We start from the raw sequence: 21,224 nt of genomic DNA on the forward strand, positions 1-21,224 counted from the left end.
TAAAAGAAGAGGATATTTGAGGCCGTTAAGCAGCTGTAAGCCATAAAACCGGAGACAAGTCACTGGATTCGTTTCCATGTATGTCCAATAAACAGATGATCACGAGTCGCTCAGAGAGAAATGACCAATTTATTCCAAATTACTTTAAAAATTATTTTAAAATTTAATGACATAGAAATTATGTATTTATTTAAAAAAACAAAACAAATAAAAACAACCTGAAATACCTTTAACCTTGAAGCGGATTTTGGCCATATTGTCTAAGAGCTGTAAGTGTAGAACGTGCGCTGCCAGAAAGATTCTCGTTTTCCTTATCAGCCGGTTACTACATACAAGCCAGGCATCACCAACACCTGGAATTCATACATCTGCATAGAGAGCCCGAAAAGGATCAGCAGAAGGTTTTATATGAACTGTGCAGCTGATAACTACTGGTATATACTGGTAGGACTGGTGGGGAAGAATCAGCGGCGGCCAGTTAGTATTTCCACCGTTTTACTTGGCTTCTATGCATATCTAGGTTCAGATATTAAAAAAAAAAAAAAAAAAGACCTGTCACCATGCCTGACATGTCCACTTTGACATTCCTCTGTTATTCCTCCTGGAAATGCATGAATACATTGACAACTGAGTGTTAAAGGACATCTGTCAGATTTGTACCTATGACACTGGCTGACCTGTTACATGTGCGCTTGGCAGCTGAAGGCATCTGTGTTCCCATGTTCATATGTGTCCGCATTGCTGAGAAAAATTACGTTTTAATATATGCAAATGAGCCTCTAAGAGCAACGGGGGCGTTGCCATTACACCTAAAGGTTGGCTCTCTCTGCATCTGCCGTGTCCTCTGCGCTTTGATTGACAGGGTCAGGCAGTGTAGACTTGATCACACCTATCAAAGTGCAGTGGGAGCTGCAGAGAGAGCAGAGCCTCTAGGTGTAATGGTAACGCCCCCGTTGCTCCTAGAGGCCCATTTGTATATACTAAAACATAATTTTTCTCAGCAGTGGGGGCACATAGGACCAACACAGATGCCTTCAGCTGCCAGGTCAGCCAGTGTCATAGGTACAAGTCTGCTGACAGATGCCCTTTAAGTCATGGAGGAATAACCATACAAAGGTTCTATGCCTAAATGCTCCGGAACTGATATTTCATGGGGCATGTCAGGAGTGGTGACATTCAATGTTTGTACGCTCAATGGCGTTGCCAAGATCAAACTTGACATCCGGATGAGTAGAAGTATACGGTACAGCAGGCAAAAAGCACAGATGACGGAAACTGAATCCTACTTAAAGGTGTAACACTAGTAACCATACAGCAACACTGTGTAAACTACCACCTTACTAGGTAAAAGACGATGATGTACGGATCATGTATGATGCACGGATCTGCAGAAAGTGCCTAACACTGAGCGCCCCGACTTCTCCACTGAACGAACATCTATTTTGTCATCAGAAATGCAATTGGCACTGACTATTTTATTTTTTTATCTCTGTGCTTCTTAAGAAAGAGACCAAAGCAAACAAAATTATAATAGGAAAAAAACAAAACAAAAAAAAAAAACACAAGATTTTTTTTGTTCTTTTATAGATACAGTTCTGTATATTTAGAAATTATCACGTACACATTTGTAACTGTTTCTGGGAATGATTATTAAGAATTTCGTCGTCCTCTGACCTCATCACCTGGACAAGTGCTTTCTTGTTTAGGCCACAGAGTAAAGGGGGGCTGGGGGGAGGCCGCATCCGGGTTACAGTATAGAATAGGTGGAAATGTACCATATTTCCAAACTTAAAAATTAGAAAATAAAAACAAAATAAACAATGCTAGAGCAAGTCATCATAGGGAACCCCGGCCAGAGGGAGGGGGGGGGCCCGCTGCAGTAAAAAGATCACGGTATTGCTGGAGACCCGGGCAGTGTGTGGCGCAGAGCGAGCTAGGAAGCAGTGCCATGAGGAGTCTGTATGGTAGTAAAAGCCAAATCACCCAGAGATCAGCAGAGAAAGAGCAGCTTTAAAGCCGAATACTATGCGGAGGGGGAAATAAGCCTACTGTACTGATGAGCCAAATGCCCATGGGGACAGACATGGCAGCAGATAGGTCTCGTAGCTAGAGCTTTGTGTGGGCAAATTAAATAGTCAAACTTGGCCACATTAACAAACATGATACAAAGCGCCCCCCCCCCCCCCCCTCCCAGGGAAACAGGACAAAAAAATAAATGAACGCCCCCACCCCTAACGTCAATAGGCTTTTTCAAGTCACATAGCTGAACGAGTTCAAAGATTGGCAATAAAGGAAATATAAGGAAAGCTTTAGGGAAGCAACAGAACAAGCAGGGGGGGCTTATCGGACAGTCACACCGAGCTTCTCTAGCACACGCACGCCCTTCTCCTGGTACTCCTGCCGGGTCATCCAGAAGTTGTCTTTGTCTTTCATGATATCTGCTAACACTGCGCCCCCCAGGAATACCATGTGCTTACGGCGAGGAGGGTCTTCAATGCGAATCTTGAATTTCTGCAAGAATAAAAAAAATGACAGTATAATAAAGCAATCCAATGGGGTGGTAAAGGGGAGCGTAAATATTCTGCATGTTTAAGAGATATCAGGTGAACTGCGGACATATCCAGTGCGTATTACTACACAATTCACAGAAAACCTCTCTGTTCTCACCCTCCCTGCTGGCATAGAGTGGTGGCATGATATGCCCAGTCACCTGCACACACATTACACACATTACACACAGTATGCACGTACTCCCCAACAGCACAGGGGGAAACAAAGCATAACACAGTGCTCATAGAAATCAATGGACTGTGTATAAGTAACACATGGTCATGTCATTTCTAGCAAGAGGCGCTCTTTGTAGCCTCCCCTCTGGGATCCTGAAAAGAGGGCTCCCTCTAAAGATATTATTTAAAAATTTTTACCAGACAACCTCTAACATGTTGTTGAGAATGCTCGTGATGTATGAGATACAAGTTTCCACATTCTAGACAGATAACGGACTAGATGTCCATCTGTAATCTGCACATGAGCCCGCTTCATACAAAGAAACTGAAATCTGTCATCTGAAAGTTGGAGGCTAAAAAAAATAAAAATCAGAAGGTGAAAACAAGCGCCCTCTTGTGGCAGATCAGTGAAATTATACTTCTGATTAGCCTACAGTAAAAAGTCCAGTGATAGGATCCACAGTCTCTTTCACTGAAATATTTTAAAGGGGGTTATCTGGCTTTATTTTCACTTTTTAACATTTGGCCAGTACTGCCCTGTATCTAAGCAAAAAAGAAACAAAGGCACCGAGGACCTGATGTGCGCTCGTTCTGGTCCCCAGCCTGTAAATTTCTGGATGAGGGTCACACGCGCCTGGACCTCAGTGGTAACGTATCCCCAAGCTGCGTCATGTGTGATTTGGGAAAAACATCACTGCTGAGGCCAGTGACTGGCTGCAGCAGTGCACCTGATCAAGTCTGGAAGTTTACAAGCTGGAGACCGGAAGGATCATAGATCGGAAACCTGCATGCTAGAACAGAGCAGAGGGAAACGGGCACACTTTTTTGTTTAGGTACAGCACAGCACCGCCAAATAAAAATAAACATGCATAAGGCTGGACAAGCACCTTTACGTGAAAAATAACTACACTGCCTTTATTTATGATGTCAGCATAGATGGCACCGTCAGCATACGGATTTCCTATCCTCAGGATAGGTCATCAATATCAGATTGGCGGGGGGCCGACTCCTGGCATCTCCCCGGTCAGCTGTTTGAAGAGGCAGCAGCACTTATGTGAGTGTTGCATCCTCTTCAAATTTACCTGCGCACCACCTGGACTGTTTCGGCGGTGCAGTGTAATTACAGCTTCTCCTATTAAGACCCCTGCAAATCTGATATTGATGACCTATGCTAAGGACAGGTCATCAATATCATTACACTGCGCAACCCCTTTTACAGAGTTTAAAAGGGTTTTCCAAGATTTTCTAACTGATGACCTATCCTCTGGATAAGTTATCAGTATCTGATTGGTGGGTGGGTCTGACACCCAGGACACCCGCCGATCAGCTGTTTAAGAACGGGTGCTCCTGTGGATAGGTCATCAGTATATAGGTCACGGAAAACCTCCTAACATGCATGGAAACCCTGATCTCTAGGATACCCTTAAAGGGGTTGGCCCATCTTGTTCACTGGGGGCATAACACTAGGATATGCCACAAAATGTCTGATCGGTGCGGGTCCCACCTCTGGAACCCGCACTTCACTTTGCGGGCTCTGTTCTAAAGGTAAGGAGGGTGCACCACGCATGCAGGGCCGTCATCCGCTCGGAAGTCCCACTGAAATGAATGGGAAACGCACTGCACAAGCGTGGCCACCACTCCACTTACTTCTATGGGGCTGACGGAAATAGCAGAGCCAGGACTCTATTTTTGGCATTCCCATAGAAATTAATGGAGGGCAGCAGCGCATGTGTGATGCGCCCTCCTTTTTTGCAGGCTCTGTTCTAAAGATGGGTGCAGATCCCAGTGGGACACACACCTATCAGACATTGGAGGCATATCCAAGCAATATGCCCCAAATGTACAAGATGGGACAACCCCTTTAAGAGTGTATTCCATGATTTTACAAGTGATGCCCTATCCTTAGGACAGACCATCACGAACTCATCAGCAGTGGTCCAAAACCCTTACCAATCAGCTATTCTGTAGAAGTTCTGGCACTAGATGTGGACGGAGCTGTGTAGTTCCAGAACTGAAGCTTCCGCAGCACAGCTGATCAGAGGTGCGGGCTGTCAGACCCCCAAAGATCAGATAGTGACAGCTTATCGATCACAAGTAAAATCATGGAGTATCCCTTTTAGGCAAATCTGAGCAACATAATCTGAAAAATCACAAATGACCTAAAAAATAAGTCATACAAGAAACCCATCCAATAGAATTTGCACATTAACAATTCTCTAGAACTGTGGATACTCCAGCTAAGTGCCATCCCTTTAAGAGTTGTGAAAATGCCTTTAAAGCAGGCTAATAAAGTACACATTTTTCAGAGAGAAAGTACAATTATTAACTTACCGATAATTTCTCAACGTCTCCCTTTAGGACCCTTTCTAAGTAGAGCTGTTTAAGTTCTCTCTCCAGGCGAGACGGCAGACCGGGGTACATGGTGGAGCCCCCCGACAGCACAATGTGCTTGTAGAACTCTGGCCTGCGAACAGAAGGCAATTGTTAGGAGGTACAAATCAGATTTATTCTATACAGCCCTATAGTCACAGGCTGCATTACAGTATAAGGGACACATGTACACACACGGTGTGGAACAAAGTACAGAAAATCTCACCGAGTATCGATATCAGCTGCCTGGATGGTGTTGAACAGCAACTCAGCGACGCCAACACCTTCTACGTTGATAAGATGAGGCTGGAACAGCGCTTCGGGGGCTTCAAAGCGTTCTCCACCTACTTTAATAACCCTGCCGTCTGGAAGCTGCGCAATAAAATAAACATGGCTGCATTAGGGTATAGTCACACATTCAGGATTTACCTTGGGCAAATCCAACATGTAGTTTTCACAGAAACCATAGCTGAATTCCAATGGACACCAATTTCTGCCACGGATGTGGAAGCAGATCTGCTGAAGGTTTTGCCCTGCTGTCATTCAATGGGGACAATCTTTTCTGTGCAGAATCTGTGCAAATAATGAGCACGCAGCAGATTTTTTAAATCCACAGCGCAGTCACTATTCTGCGTAGGTTTTTCCGCTACATGTGAATGACGTAGGAAACATCCCATTCATTTGCAATGGAAGCAAAATGTCAGTAGATCTGAGTGTTTAGGAGGGGAGCTCGGCTGTGTCTGTAAACCCGGCCACCTCTGCAAGCCAGATGGCCTTAGGTCACTCCTGTTTTGGACATCAGTGCGGGTCCCAGAGAACACGTGTACAATATATAAAAATACGGCTACAATACAGGTTCATGAAGAAAACAAGCATTTACTTGGGGATACGTATCTGATCGCTGGAGTCCAACCACTGGGACCCCTAGCAATCGCGAGAATGCAGGTCCCAAAGTGCCCCATGAATGTCCGTATGCATAAGGGACCACCACTCCACTGACTTCTATAGGACTGACAGCACTCAGCTTAGAATTAAAGTGGACCTGTCCCCTTTCCTGACATGTCTGTTGTAGTAACTACTTGCATTCCCCGTGTATTAACAATTCTGGAGCATTTATTATGACTGTTGCCATGCCTTTATTATTCCTGCTAGAAGTTATGAATGAATTACTAGCAGTTTGCAGGGAAGGTCCAGATGGATGTTACTAGTTGGGGATGTGTCCCTGCACAGTCTGACATTCAATCAGTGCTTCCACTGTCAAAACTGTGCAAGGACACACTCCCAATTGGTAACACTCTGATGTACCTTCACTGCAAACTGCTAGCAATATACTCATAACTTCTAGCAGGAATAATAAAGGAACTGCACAACAGAGAAATATACAAACATTGTTACAGAATTATTATATGGGGAATTCAAGTAATTACTAAAGCAGACATGTCAGGAGAGGTTACAGGAGTGGAGGTAACATATGCACCATCGCTTTGTTCTCATAGGACTATACAGGGACTCTTTCTTGTCACCATTGAAAGTCCTAGCGGTTGGAGCCCCCTAATGTAAAGTAGTAAAACTACTTTAAGGCAACGTTTAATTAAGAAAACCTAATATTCAAGTCATTTGTGCATTGGGGAGGGAGAAGGGAATGTTTCAGTACATAATGGATACTCGATCACCGAGACATCTCGTCAGTGTCTTAGTGTAGCCATCAGCATCCTCACAGCTATTCCGTACTCACTGTGTAGGACTCCACCAGCACTGTGGTCTCTAATGCCAGTTTCTGCTCTTGCTCTATATTGTATCCAACATAGCAGAGCTTCTCCTTGATCATGCGGACAGTCTCAAAATCCGCAGAGTGATTGAAGGCGTATCCACGCAGAAGCAGCAACTGTAAGAAAATAGACAAATGTTAATAGATTTACTTCCCATAACTTACCAAAAGTACCTTAAAGGGGTATTACCATCTTAGACATTTATGGCTTAGACAAGATTGCCTATAAGCATCTGATCGATAGAGGTCATACTATACGTGGACCTGCACCAATCTCCAGCCCATCAAACACATCTGAGATTGGAATACCCTCTTAATTAAGCTATGATATATCCCATTTCTGCCTGGCTCTGAGAAATGAAGAGTGAACGTATGGCCAAGGTAAAAGCATTTTATTATTCTGAATGCACATATATAGTCGCCGCCCGGATGCTATAATAATTAAAGGGGTTTTCCTGCATTTTCTTACCGATGACCCATCTTCAGGACAGGTCATCAATATGAGATTGGCAGGGGTCCGACACCTGGCACCCCTGCCATTGAACTGTTTGAGGATGCTGCGGTGCGGTTTGAGTGCCACAGCCTCCTGCAGCTTACCCAGCACAGTGCCATCCATTTAATAGCGGCTGTTCTGGTATCACAGCTCAGCCACACTCACTTAAATGGGACTGAGCTGTGCCCTGGGGAATGTCACATGGCCTATGAAGGAGCCTAAGCAATCACGGAGTGTTGCACCATCTTCATACAGCTGATTGATGGGAGTGACATGAGTCGGACCCCACCGATTTCATATTCAAGAACTATCCTGAAGATGGGCCATCAATATGAAAATCCTGGAAATCCCCTCTGATGTCATTTTTCCAATACCATCAATACAGTGCCTATTGCAGTTTTTTTTATTAACTTACAAGAAAAGAATCTGGATTTGAAAATAAAAGCGTGACAGCTAAAACAACCCAGTCTTACGTGGATTCTAACGCATTTCTGATCTGTAGCCACAAGATGGCGCTAGAGAACCTCTTCTGCTCTAGGGACATCTCGTTGCTTCTATTATGTTAAAATGAAGCAGACGGAAATGCGAGAGGACAGTTATCCTAAATTATAGATACAGATATCGGCATATGTACATTTTAATTATTTAAAGGGGTTCTCCGGGCATTTCAGCTAATCCGTAGTAGATATAAACCTGTAAAAGGAAGATCTTTTAGATAGTCCGTACCAGTCTCTCATTCTGCTGATGATGCCGGCTCTGATACACTGACACAGGTAACGGGCTCTTCCGCCCGATCCGGACCAGATGTGGCCTTTTCTTTTCCTGTTCAGCTGCATAGTAGTAAATGCAGCTGAACAGGAAAAGAAGTGGACATATCTGGTCGGGAGAGCCAACGGCCTGTGTCAGTGCAGCAGGGATAGCGGAATCTGTGACGCAGCGGATGTAGACGTGCTATCTAAAAAAAAAATAATCTTCCTTTCTTCCACAGTTTAGCTGAAATGACTAAAAACAACCCCTTTAAGATTAGGGCTGCACAGTGATGGCTATGGGTCAAGGTCAAATTGCTGGATTACTTTGGCTCTGAGAACACAGACAATGTGTAGGGAGTGATACTATTAGGACATTACCTTGATCAGGTAGCGGGTAATATCCCTGCCGGCAATATCCAGTCTCCTGGTGAGGTGAGGCAGAGAGAAGCCTTCATATACTGGGCAAATATGGGTGACGCCATCACCAGAATCCACCACAACACCAGTCAACAAACCTGAAGAGAAGACAGAACAGAATGAATAGACTGCAGGAGACTGCTCAGTGGGTTACACATTAGCCAGGTGACTAATGTCACTGCGGCCCCGTCCAGACCTTCCGACCCTGGCAACATCATGCACTGCCCACTAAAGGCATAATATATCCTACAGTGACGTTATATTGTCTGCCATGACCAGATGACTGTAGTGGGTTTAGTTGAAGAGCTGCTGTCGCTTGGATAAGATTACGGTTTGCCATAAATGTCCCATACGGGTACAAGTGGCAGAAACCGCACATTTTTCAGATGGAATAAATAAAAATCACAGTAACTCCGTGACCAGATCAAATCTCATCCACATGTTGCTGAAATTTTCCATCCAACAACCCACCTGCAGTGCGGATTTTTAAAGGGAATTTGTCATCGCATTTGCAGTATGCAACTAATTACATAGCAACGATTTCTCTATGATGAGATCTATAGCGCCGTCCCTTTCACAACTCTCAGCCTCAGCATTTTGCTGTAATTACTTTAGAACCTATAGGTAAACGCGTGCCAGGGACTCATCGGGCGCCTTATTACACTATCATGGAGTCTCATCTCACTGTGATTGACATCGGTCTTCTCCAAGTCACTGCGGCGTATCTGAAAATCTTGAGAAAGCGCCGTAAATCCTCTTTTCCTTCCCTGGTGCATACACCTTAACTTACTGTGCATGTCAGGAGAGCAAGGAAAGAGGGGTTACAGCGCATGCGTGAGATCTGAGATGTGACGGCATGATGTCAGTGATGTCAATTACAGCAAGAAGGCCGTGACTCGGACAGTGTAAGATGTCCTGAATATATATTTGCCGACACATGATCAGGGACTTAGCCCAGACTTGATGTTGTGGATTCCGGCAGAACTTCCGCAGGAATTTACCGCAGCAATGCCGCTACTTGTCAACCTACCCTATTGGGGTGCAAGCATACAAATAAATGGCAGTCCATGTAATGCATGGCTCATAGAAGGGGAGGTCCTACAAAAGGGACCGAACCTTCAAGGACGTTGCCCTATATTAGACAACCCTACGACTTATATATCGTTCAGCAGGATTATACAGCCAAGACAAATCCTAGCACTTACAAGAGCATATTTTCTGCTTGGCTAGGTAAATCATAGACTTTGGAGAAGCCCCATATAAGGCCAGACAAAATGTACCTTAACCCCAGCCCGGCCATGGTCTGCCATTAGTGAGGGGAGCCCTGACATTATAAAGCACCATTAGCAGGGCCACTCTCAATGCAGGATTTGTGCTGTACACTTTGTGACCAAGATCCATGCTCAGAGGAGTAATGGAGTAAATTGCTGTTGTCATGGTGACGGGATAGTTTTCACGTGTGCTCGGCTTTTGACGGGGACTAGTTAACTGCGTAGGATGTGGCGTAATTATACATTGTCACACTCCCGTGTATACTGGTGACGGGTGACGATGCCAAGAATGGCAACAATTCAACCAGTTCTTCATTCATTTCCTGTACAGAATGGACCTGGAAAACAAGGGGATCAAGGCATTCGCTGACCTCGGAGACGATTCCTCACTGCCATAGTCACCGACTAACAGTATGTAAGTAGTGTCAGCAATAGCCTGGGCAGTAAGCCAGCTGGAAGCTGCTCTCTTCAGCCCATCTAACATAATGTATTGTCCTCTGTTATCAGCCATATGCGGTTGAGGGGAGGCAGACACTGGTGGCGGTCAGTGAACGTACAGGAAATACGTAAAAACCTCTGATCACTGCTTTAACAGGGGGATTCATAAAAAAAAAATATAAAAAATAAAAATGCATATTGCTTATATATCACATCATAGTAAAAACAGGTGATGGTCCTACCCTGGGACCCCCATCAATCCCAAGACTAAAGGGGCTGCAGTGTTAAAGGTATATTGTCATCTGGACATTTACAGCAAAGAATAAGCCGTAAATGTCCAAATGAGAGAACCACTTTAATCCAGCGCCGCAGCTTCCTCCTCATCATGGAGGGCCATAGTGCTGAACGAGTGCTACATCTCCTTCAGGCCTCATGCACACGGCTGTAAGCGTTTGGCGATCCGCAAATTGCAGATCCGCAAACAGGGATCCCGGCTGTGAGCACAACTCCTTATTCCCCTCATTTGTCAGCTGATTTGCATCATTCATCAGGATTATCAGCAACACATCTCCTGTATATTCCAAGATGTGCTGCCGACGATCATTAGAAGTGAATGAGTGAGGCACGATCGCTGCTCCCTCTATTCACTTTGCTTCTGCTCGTGTAGTAGGCCGGTGCAAACGAGCGCTTATCAACATGTTTATTGTCGATAGATCCTCTCTGCCCAAGTATCAGGCAGAGTAATAGGGCCCTTACTGTTACTTCATGCTTCATAACACTGGGATGCATCAAAGGTGTCTGCGGCTTGCCACTAAGGCTACTTTCACACTGGCGTTTTGGTTTCCGTTTGCGAGATCCGTTCAGGGCTCTCACAAGCGGTCCAAAACGGATCAGTTTTGCCCTAATGCATTCTGAATGGATAAGGATCCGCTCAGACTGCATCAGTTTGGAGGCGGACACCAAAACGCTGCTTGCGGATTCATCCTGACACACAATGTAAGTCAATGGGGACGGATCCGTTTTCACTGACACAATAGAAAACCGATCCGTCCCCCATTGACTTTCAATGGTGTTCAAGACGGATCCATTTTGGCTATGTTACAGATAATACAAACGGATCCGTTCTGAACAGATGCAGACGGTTGCATAATCTGAACAGATGCATTTGTGCAGATCCATGATGGATCCACACCAAACGCGAGTGTGAAAGTAGCCTAAGTTGCCTGGAAGACGGATTACACATGAACTATCCAATAGGACACCGCAGCCCTGCTACTCTAATGGATAAAGTCTAGATCCATACATCTCGCCTCTGAGCTTTTTGGATATTAATAAGCTGATAACATATGTTGTGTGCCAACACCTTACTGCAGCGGTTTTATCTAGAAGAGGTCAGAAAACACGGTAATCTTAGCCGGCATACCCACCTTGTGCATACAGTGTAAGAACGGCCTGGATAGCAACGTAAACACCTGAAAACTGGTACGTCTCAAACATTACCTGGAAGAAAAAGACGGGTTAACGTAAAAAATACTGGAAACAGGAGAAACAAAACCATAAAGCTCTCAAAGAGGCCACAAAATACTTCATCTAATTCACAAACGCAGAGGTCAAGGGGCCGTCTGCTTTGCACAATGGGGGTCATTTATCAAAGACTGGTCTTTGAAAGCCTCTGCTCTGCCGGAGGATGTGCCTAATTTATGGACTAGGCACACACAGGCAGTCCATGTGCCTGTGGCGAAATCTACTAGATTCGTTTTTCACCAAGATTTACACCCGTTTCCTGGCATAAATGTTCGTGAATTAGCTGGGTGTGATGACCCCGGCACTCCTGACACTCCCCATTGGTGAGAACAGTGTAAAAACGCAGCAAGCGACAACATATTGTCACACGGACATTACAAAGACGCAAAAAGGGGTCTTGTAAATTTTTTATGCTAAACTGGTGTTAGTAAATGACCCCCAATGTCTTTTTGCTAGCGTGTAACTTTGATGATAAACTGATCTTGTAGATCAATTGTAATCTGTGTGGGGAAAATGGGAGAAGTGTTCTATTCTCCTGCAGCGCAACCCACGGGAGAAATGAAGCATAATATGGTACCCACAGAAATCAACGCAGCATGGACGTAAAGTGTCCTAGATAGCAAAAGAGAATGCGCTTTGTGGCTGGACTCCACCCTAGGGGTTCAGCGACATGTGTCGCGTGACATTTCATGTAACGTTTGTCAATGGTGTCAAGATGCCGCGAAGCGGCCGTCACAAAAAATACAGACCAGGATTTTGTCGCACATTGCGAATGACTTTTACTTCATTGGATGTAAGTCGCGAGTGACGAGCGAATCACCTGCGACCTCGCTGTGTTATCACTGCAAAGTCACATCTCTAAAAGAGTCGAGCGACAGCATGTAGCAGACAAGTTTGACGTATTTTTGTGACGCACCAAGCCGAATCCTTAGGAAGTGGGGGGGATCCAGAATAAGGATGGCCCTTACACAAGGGTGAGAGAATCATGGTCATGGCGGTGTGACTGGGCATATAGGTGAGCCTGCAGTGCCGCATTGCCATCCACAGAGAACAAGAATCAATTGTCTAGTCTGGATTTACGGATACCAGCTAATGGGGCGCTCGTTTAGTCTAGTCTGGATTTACGGATACCAGCTAATGGAGCGCTCGTTCAGTCGAGATTTACGGATACCAGCTAATGGGGCACTCGTTCAGTCTAGTCTGGATTTACGGATACCAGCTAATGGGGCGCTCGTTCAGTCTAGTCTGGATTTACAGATACCAGCTAATGGAGTGCTCGTTCAGTCTAGTCTGGATTTACAGATACCAGCTAATGGAGTGCTCGTTCAGTCTAGTCTGGATTTACGGATACCAGCTAATGGGGCGCTCATTCAGTACAGTCTAGATTTACGGATACCAGCTAATGGGGCGCTCGTTCAGTCTAGTCTGGATTTACAGATACCAGCTAATGGAGTGCTCGTTCAGTCTAGTCTGGATTTACAGATACCAGCTAATGGAGTGCTCGTTCAGTCTAGTCTGGATTTACGGATACCAGCTAATGGGGCGCTCATTCAGTACAGTCTAGATTTACGGATACCAGCTAATGGGGCGCTCGTTCAGTCTAGTCTAGATTTACAGATACCAGCTAACAGTGCGGTCGCTCACTTAAAAATGGCATATACTGGCACCCCATCTGATCAGAAGCACATGCTTGGTGGACCATAGTCTTTTGCCAGGCTCAAACAGAGGTAGCTCTCAACTCCAGCACTGTGCCTGAATGCAAGAGGGAAAGGCAGTGGCTACTGTCTGAGCGATGAGTCAGGATGCACTGGGGGCCCCCCCCGAGAATATGGGCGCACGGTACAGAATGCTAGAATCAGGGGGCCGGTAGCTGAATGCATGCCGGTGGGATGGGTGGGGGTCGGGGCTATCCAAAGTCTGCCTTCAGAACTCTAGTTATACCCCCTCTATCAAATCAGAAGTCCCTGAGAGGGCATGTGAAAATTAATTCTGTAAACCAGGAAACCCCTTTGACATGTGAGATATCTAGTATTTGGGACAGATGCTACTCCCCAATATACATGTTTAATGCCATAGGGAGAGGGAAACATGCCTAACACCTGACAGAACCCATCTCCCAGGAAACAAGCAAGTTAAAATCCAACATGGCCGAACCTTTCGCCTCTGATGGCAGAAATCGGGCTGCCCGCCATATACACTGCTGTCAGAGTATTTGCTCCCATTATGTAATGTAGCTCTGAGAAGAGACTATAGAGCGGACAGATGTGGAGAGAGAGTACTTGCCTCGACAATCTTCTCCCGATTTTTGGTTGGGTTCATTGGAGGCTCAGTTAAAAGGATTTTACAGTCTCTGGTGTCTATGTTCAGTTTCTCAGGTCCAAACGTGTAGTCCCACAAGTGCTTCATGTCATCCCAGTTCCTCACGATGCCATTTTCCATGGGATAATTCACTTCCAGCATTGAACGCAGCTCACTGGCTTCATCGCCAACCATGAGGTCCTAAAGAACCACAAACAGGACACAAAATTCAAACACAAAAATACCAATATTGCTCAATATGAATCTAATTTTTCTCTTAAAAGCAAGAAAAAAGCCCAATAGGTCCAATTATTCAGATACTATGGCATCAAAACAGCCTCACCAACATCTGGAGCGCCACTTCGGTAAGGCCACCCTCACGGTTTGACTAGCTCTGGTGTAGCGGGTGGATCAAAAGACTGCTCAGCCAATCACTGGCAGAGACTGATTGCTGCTTCATCAATGATTGGCTGTGTGGTCATTTCCTGACTGTCTCGAGGGACGACAAGGTAGTAGAGACAATTGGGAAGTGATTGGTGAGGTGAGCAACACTTTTATTTACTTTTTGATGTCATCCTGACCCCTTTAAAAACCCACACAACCCCTTTAAGTAACGAGAGGCCGACTGGTTGCTAGGGAAGGCTATAGTTAAAGGGGTTGTCATTAATATCAGATCGGCGGGTGTCTGACTCCTGGCACCCCGTCGATCAGCTGAATGAAGAAGAAGCAGTACTCGTACAAGCGCTGCCTTCTCTTGACCGTTTACCTGCTCGCATCGCAACTGCAGAGGTAAGCAGTGTAATTACAACTTCGGGATGGCTCCTTCCTATTCACTTGGCCCCCGCCAATCTGTTTTTGATGACCTATCCTAAGAATGGGTCATCAATATAACAAAAAGCAGACAACCCCTTTAAAGATACAGCCTGGTGACTAGGGAAGCACTGCGTCTCAAATGACTCCGGTGTTCAGTTCCAAGCTGGATTGTCAATGATTTTTTTTTTTAAATAACCTTGAATTACTAGAGGACCTTAAAGAGGTTGTCCCATTACAACAGCTTATCCACTATCCACAGGATAAGGCATAAATACCTGATCGGCGGGGTCTGACAGATGGGGCCCCTCGTCGATCACTGGATCAGAAGCTTGTGTTAGTCAGTTTCAATGGAGCGGCGGACATGCATGTGTCTGCTGCTCCATTGAACTCTATGGGGCTGTCCAGCAGTTGGACTCCCCACCAATCAGACATTAATGCTCTAGCTATAGGAAGGAGGTCACGCCGACGGCTGGCCACAGTGGTGGTATGTCCCCACGTGACATGTCACTGTGGTCACATGCTGCTTGGGGGACATCAACACTGATCATGCCATTGGCTGCTGCTGTGGGGCTCGTGATCCCTTACATGGGTGAAGGAAGGTGCAGTAAAGACAGTGGTGGACCTAGGAGGCCGGAACCAGGTAGGTATGCTTCCCACAAAGGTCTTGCTGGGTGGGGTATTTAAATAACGATCTGAAAAGGACCTCCCCAAAGGTTTTGTCCAGGAATTGAAACTCACGGACACTGTCTTCCACTCCATTACTACACACAATCCGTGGACTGGAGTGGTGCCGTTTTTGGAAGAGATTGGCCGTGTTTTTCTATTGCTGGGCACCCCCTTTAACACTGGATAATCTGATGGTAGTATTTCAGGCTTACTGATCCGTTCACAAAGCTTGATGTTTTATTTTCTCTTGAATTATTAGAAATGTGGAAATGTACTGTACATATGGGAGAGCTAGGCTTTCAGGTGTGCCGTCTCAGGCTTGGGTTACACAAAGACATGTGTCATGCAACTTATTTAGGGCACAACTACACCGCAACACGTGTCGCGCGACAATTTTTATAATGATAGTCTATGGTGTCGCGCTACGACACGACAGTCGCACAAAAATCCATCTTGGATGTCACCATAGGCCATCATTATAAAAATTGTTGCGCGACAAGTGTCGTCGTGTTTCCCTAGCCTTATTGTGAAACAAGTCCACAAGGTCATGTAGCCTTATGGGGTGGGGTGACTGCAGCATTTAGGCTCCAGGTCTTCCTACAATTTACAACCGTCCACATTCCACAACTAGTCTGACCTGGTGTTACATGGAGCAGCGGGTGGGAGAGGTCGCCATTGGAATGCAGGAAGAATGGTCTTCTTAGAAACAGCAAACATCAAGGCTGCACGTCTACAGCAGCCAGGGGACATTGAAGAGGACCCAACAGGTCTGTTTTAGTAAATACTTATATTTCCAATGGAATAATTCTGGAGCATCTTTGCTTAGAGCTCTAAAGAAGAGGTCCTGTTCCTCTATTATTCCTTTTTTGGAAATGTATGAATAAATTGACCACTGAGTGGTACTTCCCCCCCTGTAAAATGAGGTGTGTTCCTGGAGAGTCAGCATCAACTTATTGATATTTTTCCAATTGAACAATAGAGAAGGAGCACAAGAGCTGACAGGTTCCCTTTAACACGACTGCTCTGCTCCCACACAAAGGGGTTCAGTCCTTCTATGAATACAAGTTAAAAGTGCACGTACCCTCTTTTGTATCTGCACAGTTGGTCCTCCACCCATAAGCCAAACAACTGATGCAAGAGGTTAAAATCAAGAGAAAACTGCACCGCATCCCATTCATTTTTTGTTAAAACCCTTAAAGGAGTGGTCTCACTTCAGTAAATAGCATTTATTACATAGATAAAGTTAATACAAGGCACTTACTAATGTATTGTTATTGTCCATATTGCCTCCTTTGCTGGCTGGATTAATTTTTCCATCACATTATACACTGGTCATTTCCATGGTTACAACCACCCTGCAGTCCAGCAGCAGTGGCCGTGCTTGCACATTATAGAAAAAAGCACCAGCCTGTGTGCGCTCCCAAGGTCCCAGACACCAGACAGGCCATCGCTTTTCCCTATATTGTGCAAGCACGACCACAGCTGCTGGATTGCGGGTTGGTCGTAACCATGGAAATGAGCAGTGTATAATGTGATCGAAAAATGAATCAAGTCAGCAAAGGAAGCAATATGGTCAATCACAATACATTAGGAAGTGCCTTGTATTCACTTTCTCTACATGATAAATGCCACTTGCTGAAGTGAGACAACCCCTTTAAGGACTTGGCCTACTTTGGTGACGTGATTTAGTATACCAATATTTGGTACTTAATTCACATGCAGATTTGATTTCATCTTTTTTTTCTTCACCCCATAGTTTGAAAGCCACATTTTTCATTTATTTTTTTGTGTAACAAGCTGTATTTTTTTATTATTAAAACCATTTTTGGGTCATTACAATTACAGCGATTACAAATTTATATTGTTATTTGGCTTTTCTACTTTTGAACAATATAATTTCTGTTTGAGTCACTGCATTCAAATATTTGTAAATTTTCACTGGTACCATTCTGTGGCGCATATGATTTTTTTTTTTTTTTTTTTTTAACACTTTACAAAATTTTTTGGGGATTCTAGATGAACAAAAAAACTTGACGCGGCCTTATGTATTTCTAACATTACCTGCACTAGATAAAAGGCTACATTAATTCTACTCTGTTGCTATGAATGCAGTAATACCAATTATGTATAATTTGTTGTATTTTTTATTTTTTTCCTAAAGATACAGGACTTTTTTAAAGATGGGGGTTTACTTTTTATTTTTCTGATTTGCACTTTTTATTTTAGTCCCACTTGGGGACATCAGCATCCAGTCTCCTAATCAGCCAGCATAAAAGGGGTTAAAAGACTGGGACTGGAGTAGCCTCTGATCCCAGCCATGAGAGTGGGGTGTCATTTGTATAAGGAGGCGGACACCCAGAAGTGATGGTGTGGAGGTAGCACCTATGCACGCTCACTTGCTGTACAGCAAGGGTGTGGCGGCTCGCTGGCACCATGTTCTTCCCAAGACAATTGAAGGTGTTAAATATTGCCCTTCCCTTAGCTGACCAAAGATGTTAAAGGGGTTGTCCACCTTGAACACTCCATTTTTATAAGGGTCTCTGGGCGATAAGGGTGTGTCTCAATGCTGGAACCTCGATCAACTGATCCATATGTGAAATCGGTCATAAAGTGTTCAACTCCCCTACAGCACCACCATCAGGTGAAATGAAGTATTACACAGTGAAATCACTGCTCATATGTAGTGGGTCCTGCAGAGTGATGGACACTCTTCACAGATTGTCTCTGCGACTGAACGGAGGGCCCACCCGAAAAGTATTTCTTTAAAGGTATTTTTTGAACCCATTTCAATATTTGCAGGCGGCAGATTCTACTTCGTTTGGGAAGATTAACTAGGGGAAATCACATATTAGATTTACCTTTGACTGAGAAGATGAATGTTAATGAGAACATTGGCCACTTGTATAGTTAGCAAGATGATATTTTAAGCTAAAATGATTTTATGTCGAAGGTTGAACACTTTGTGTGGGTACAAAACCCCCAAATACAACATCTCTGGTGAGGACATTGCTGTAGTCAGTCTCCATGAGGGGAGCATTAGACTCTCAGCAGTGCAGCCTCAGGCATTGGGGCCCAAGATATCAAGTGACCACATCTCAGCACAGGAGACCATTGATAAATGGATTTCATATGCTTCATTTGGACTCCTTTAAAACAAGAACCGAAGAAAAGGGCGTTCCATTAGTGTGGGTTACAGCACGTTTCACTCCTGAAGATCTCCATTAGTAAAGAAACCTTCATGCCAAAATCCAAACTACATATACAGGAATGTATTAGGGGTTAGTGTTAATTGAATCTTTCCATTCCACATGTAAAGTCCATATCTTTCCTGGATGTAAAGGTTTCCATATAACCTGGACGGGCCGCGATGGAGTAGTAGAGCGGGGCGCAGCACGGCACTACTATAAGACATGCTGTGAGCACATGCGGACCTCTACACTGCAGAAGATGCACAGCCATCAACCTCGCAGGTCTCACTTACCATCTTCTTCCTATTCTACTTGAGGTTTTCAGTAAAAGGAGGAGGAGAAAGGAGAAGGCGTCGTCAGAGGTGAAGTTGGAGAAACCTGATCGTTAAAGAATCACTCCCACAAAATCTTTATTCTCTGGCCCACTAGAAAGGTACATGATGTAAACTTTTGTGAGGGTAGCCTTCTTACCGGTGACTGTATTTGTGAGTTATCCCCTCCCTTCTGATCCTCAGCTGTGTCATGTGACCAGCACTCTGATCTCCAACTGACACAGGACAGGAAGTCAGTTACTTCTCTATTCATTCCTATGAGACTGACATTGAGGCTCCAATAGGAATACACAGAGAAACCGACTTCCTGTCCACACATAAGATGGTGCGTTATATGGGAGGTTAGAACTGACAAATACAGTCACTGGTAAGATTACCTTCACTACAACTTACCTCATGTACCCCTCTATGACGTCTATATGACCTATCAGGGCTAATTGAGGGGGCTGTCCGAACAGTTCAAAGTAATATTTTTGGTTGGCGTACAATCTACATCCTTCGTTCCTAAAGGAAAGCTTTTCCCACTCTCCTCTGCTGGAATCCAGCCCAGTCTTTATTAAAACCAGTGTAAGGGAAACTGGCTTAGTTGCCCATAGCAACCAGATTCCACCTTCCGTTTTTCAGAGTTCTTTTGGAAAATGAGAGGTGGAATCTGATTGGTTGTTAAGCCAGTTTTCCTTTACTTTACGGCAGTTTTCCTTGGCGCAGCTGCTACATCTGTGGTTATATAGGGGGGGGGGGGGGAAGACAGGCCTCATTGCATCTATACCACACTGAAGTGTAGTTTAGGGTACTTTCAGACTTGCGGCAGAGGATTCCGACAGGCAGAACTGTCAGGACAATCCGGACGCAAACGGATGCATTTGTCAGATGGCTCCGGATGTAGATCCGTCTGACAAATGCATTGCAATACCAGATCCGTCTTTCTGGTTGTCATCCGGAGAAGAAAAGATACGGTATTTATCTTTTTCACATTTTTAAAGGTCTACGCATGCGCAGACTGCAAAATCTGATCCGTTTTTCCGGAACAGTTGGGGCCGGATCCTGCATTAATGCATTTCAATGGAAAATAAATGCTGGATCCGGCATGTGGTATTTTTGGCCGGAGAGAAAACTGCAGCATGCTGCGGTATTTTCTCCGACCAAAAAACGTAAGAGGGACTGAACTGAAGACATCCTGAATGGAGTGCTCTCCATTCAGAATGCATTAGGATAAAACTGATCAGTTGTTTTCCGGTACTGAGCCCCTGTGACGGAACTCAATACCGGAAAAGAAAAAAACGCTAGTGTGAAAGTACCCTTAGATTTCAGCTCTGCAGCACAATAAGATATTGCTGGGTACTGACACAACTTGGAAGCCGTTCTGCTACATCTCATTATCACAGTGGAGTACCTGAAGTTTTAGTCATGCTCGTCAGTGGAATAGTTACCTTGATCTCTATGTTTCCCACTTTGGCAGTAGAACGGATAACAGGTCGCCCGACCAGAGCTGGGAATATGTGCTCTGGGAAGTTGGAGCCCGCGTAGCCACATTTCACAAACTGGAACAGAAAAAAAAAAACAGAATTGTTACAAAATATCCCAAATGTCAGGAATTAAAGCAGAAAAGTAATAGTCGCTTCTTATCGGGGGCTCTTACCACTTGGCCCATAGGGTGAAATCTGCATAGAGATTTCTGCTTATAATGGAAACCATGACGCAATACAGATCAGTCACAAGACAGGACACACCCCACAGACTTATATCGGGGGACCATCGTATTCTGCGGTTTTCAAGGAAAGGATAGCGATGAATGGCAGATGTGAACAGAGTCCTAGGGCACAGCCACATGGAAGGGAATAATGGCAGCAGGGCTTCTGTTGTATTACATGAGGATTTGTCTCATTTCGCTGCAGATTTCACCCTATGCATTGCAAGGAGTGAAATCCAAGGTGAAAATCCGCAGCCTAAATTTACATACTGAGGATTAAAAATCCAGACAGCAGGTCAACTTACACTGCACATTATTTTTTTTTCCAGGGATAAAAAAAAACAAAAAAAAAAAAAACACCGCTCCCATGTGTGTTACCTTGACATACTGTGCATGTACGTCATTTTGGGGGAACCCCTCACTGCTCATGACATACATTTACAATGAATGGCTTGAAGGTGTTAAGGGGTTGTCAAATGAC

At 44.7% G+C, this 21,224-nt stretch overlaps 1 protein-coding gene across 1 annotated transcript in view; it reads right to left on the reverse strand.

Annotated features, from left to right (window-relative positions):
- Positions 1-1,478: 1,478 nt before the first annotated feature.
- Positions 1,479-21,224, reverse strand: part of ACTR2 (actin related protein 2) — a 44,099-nt gene continuing 24,353 nt past the window's right edge. Inside the window, exons 2-9 of the mRNA XM_040430108.1 lie at positions 20,484-20,594; positions 14,040-14,255; positions 11,660-11,732; positions 8,485-8,621; positions 6,832-6,981; positions 5,323-5,468; positions 5,058-5,190; positions 1,479-2,511 (exon numbers count right to left, since the gene is read on the reverse strand). Coding sequence (XP_040286042.1) covers positions 2,341-2,511; positions 5,058-5,190; positions 5,323-5,468; positions 6,832-6,981; positions 8,485-8,621; positions 11,660-11,732; positions 14,040-14,255; positions 20,484-20,594 — 1,137 coding nt within the window. The 3' untranslated portion in view covers positions 1,479-2,340. The remainder of the gene's footprint in view (positions 2,512-5,057; positions 5,191-5,322; positions 5,469-6,831; positions 6,982-8,484; positions 8,622-11,659; positions 11,733-14,039; positions 14,256-20,483; positions 20,595-21,224) is intronic.

The sequence above is a fragment of the Bufo bufo genome, chromosome 4 (assembly GCF_905171765.1).
Source record: "Bufo bufo chromosome 4, aBufBuf1.1, whole genome shotgun sequence".
NCBI lineage: Eukaryota > Metazoa > Chordata > Amphibia > Anura > Bufonidae > Bufo > Bufo bufo.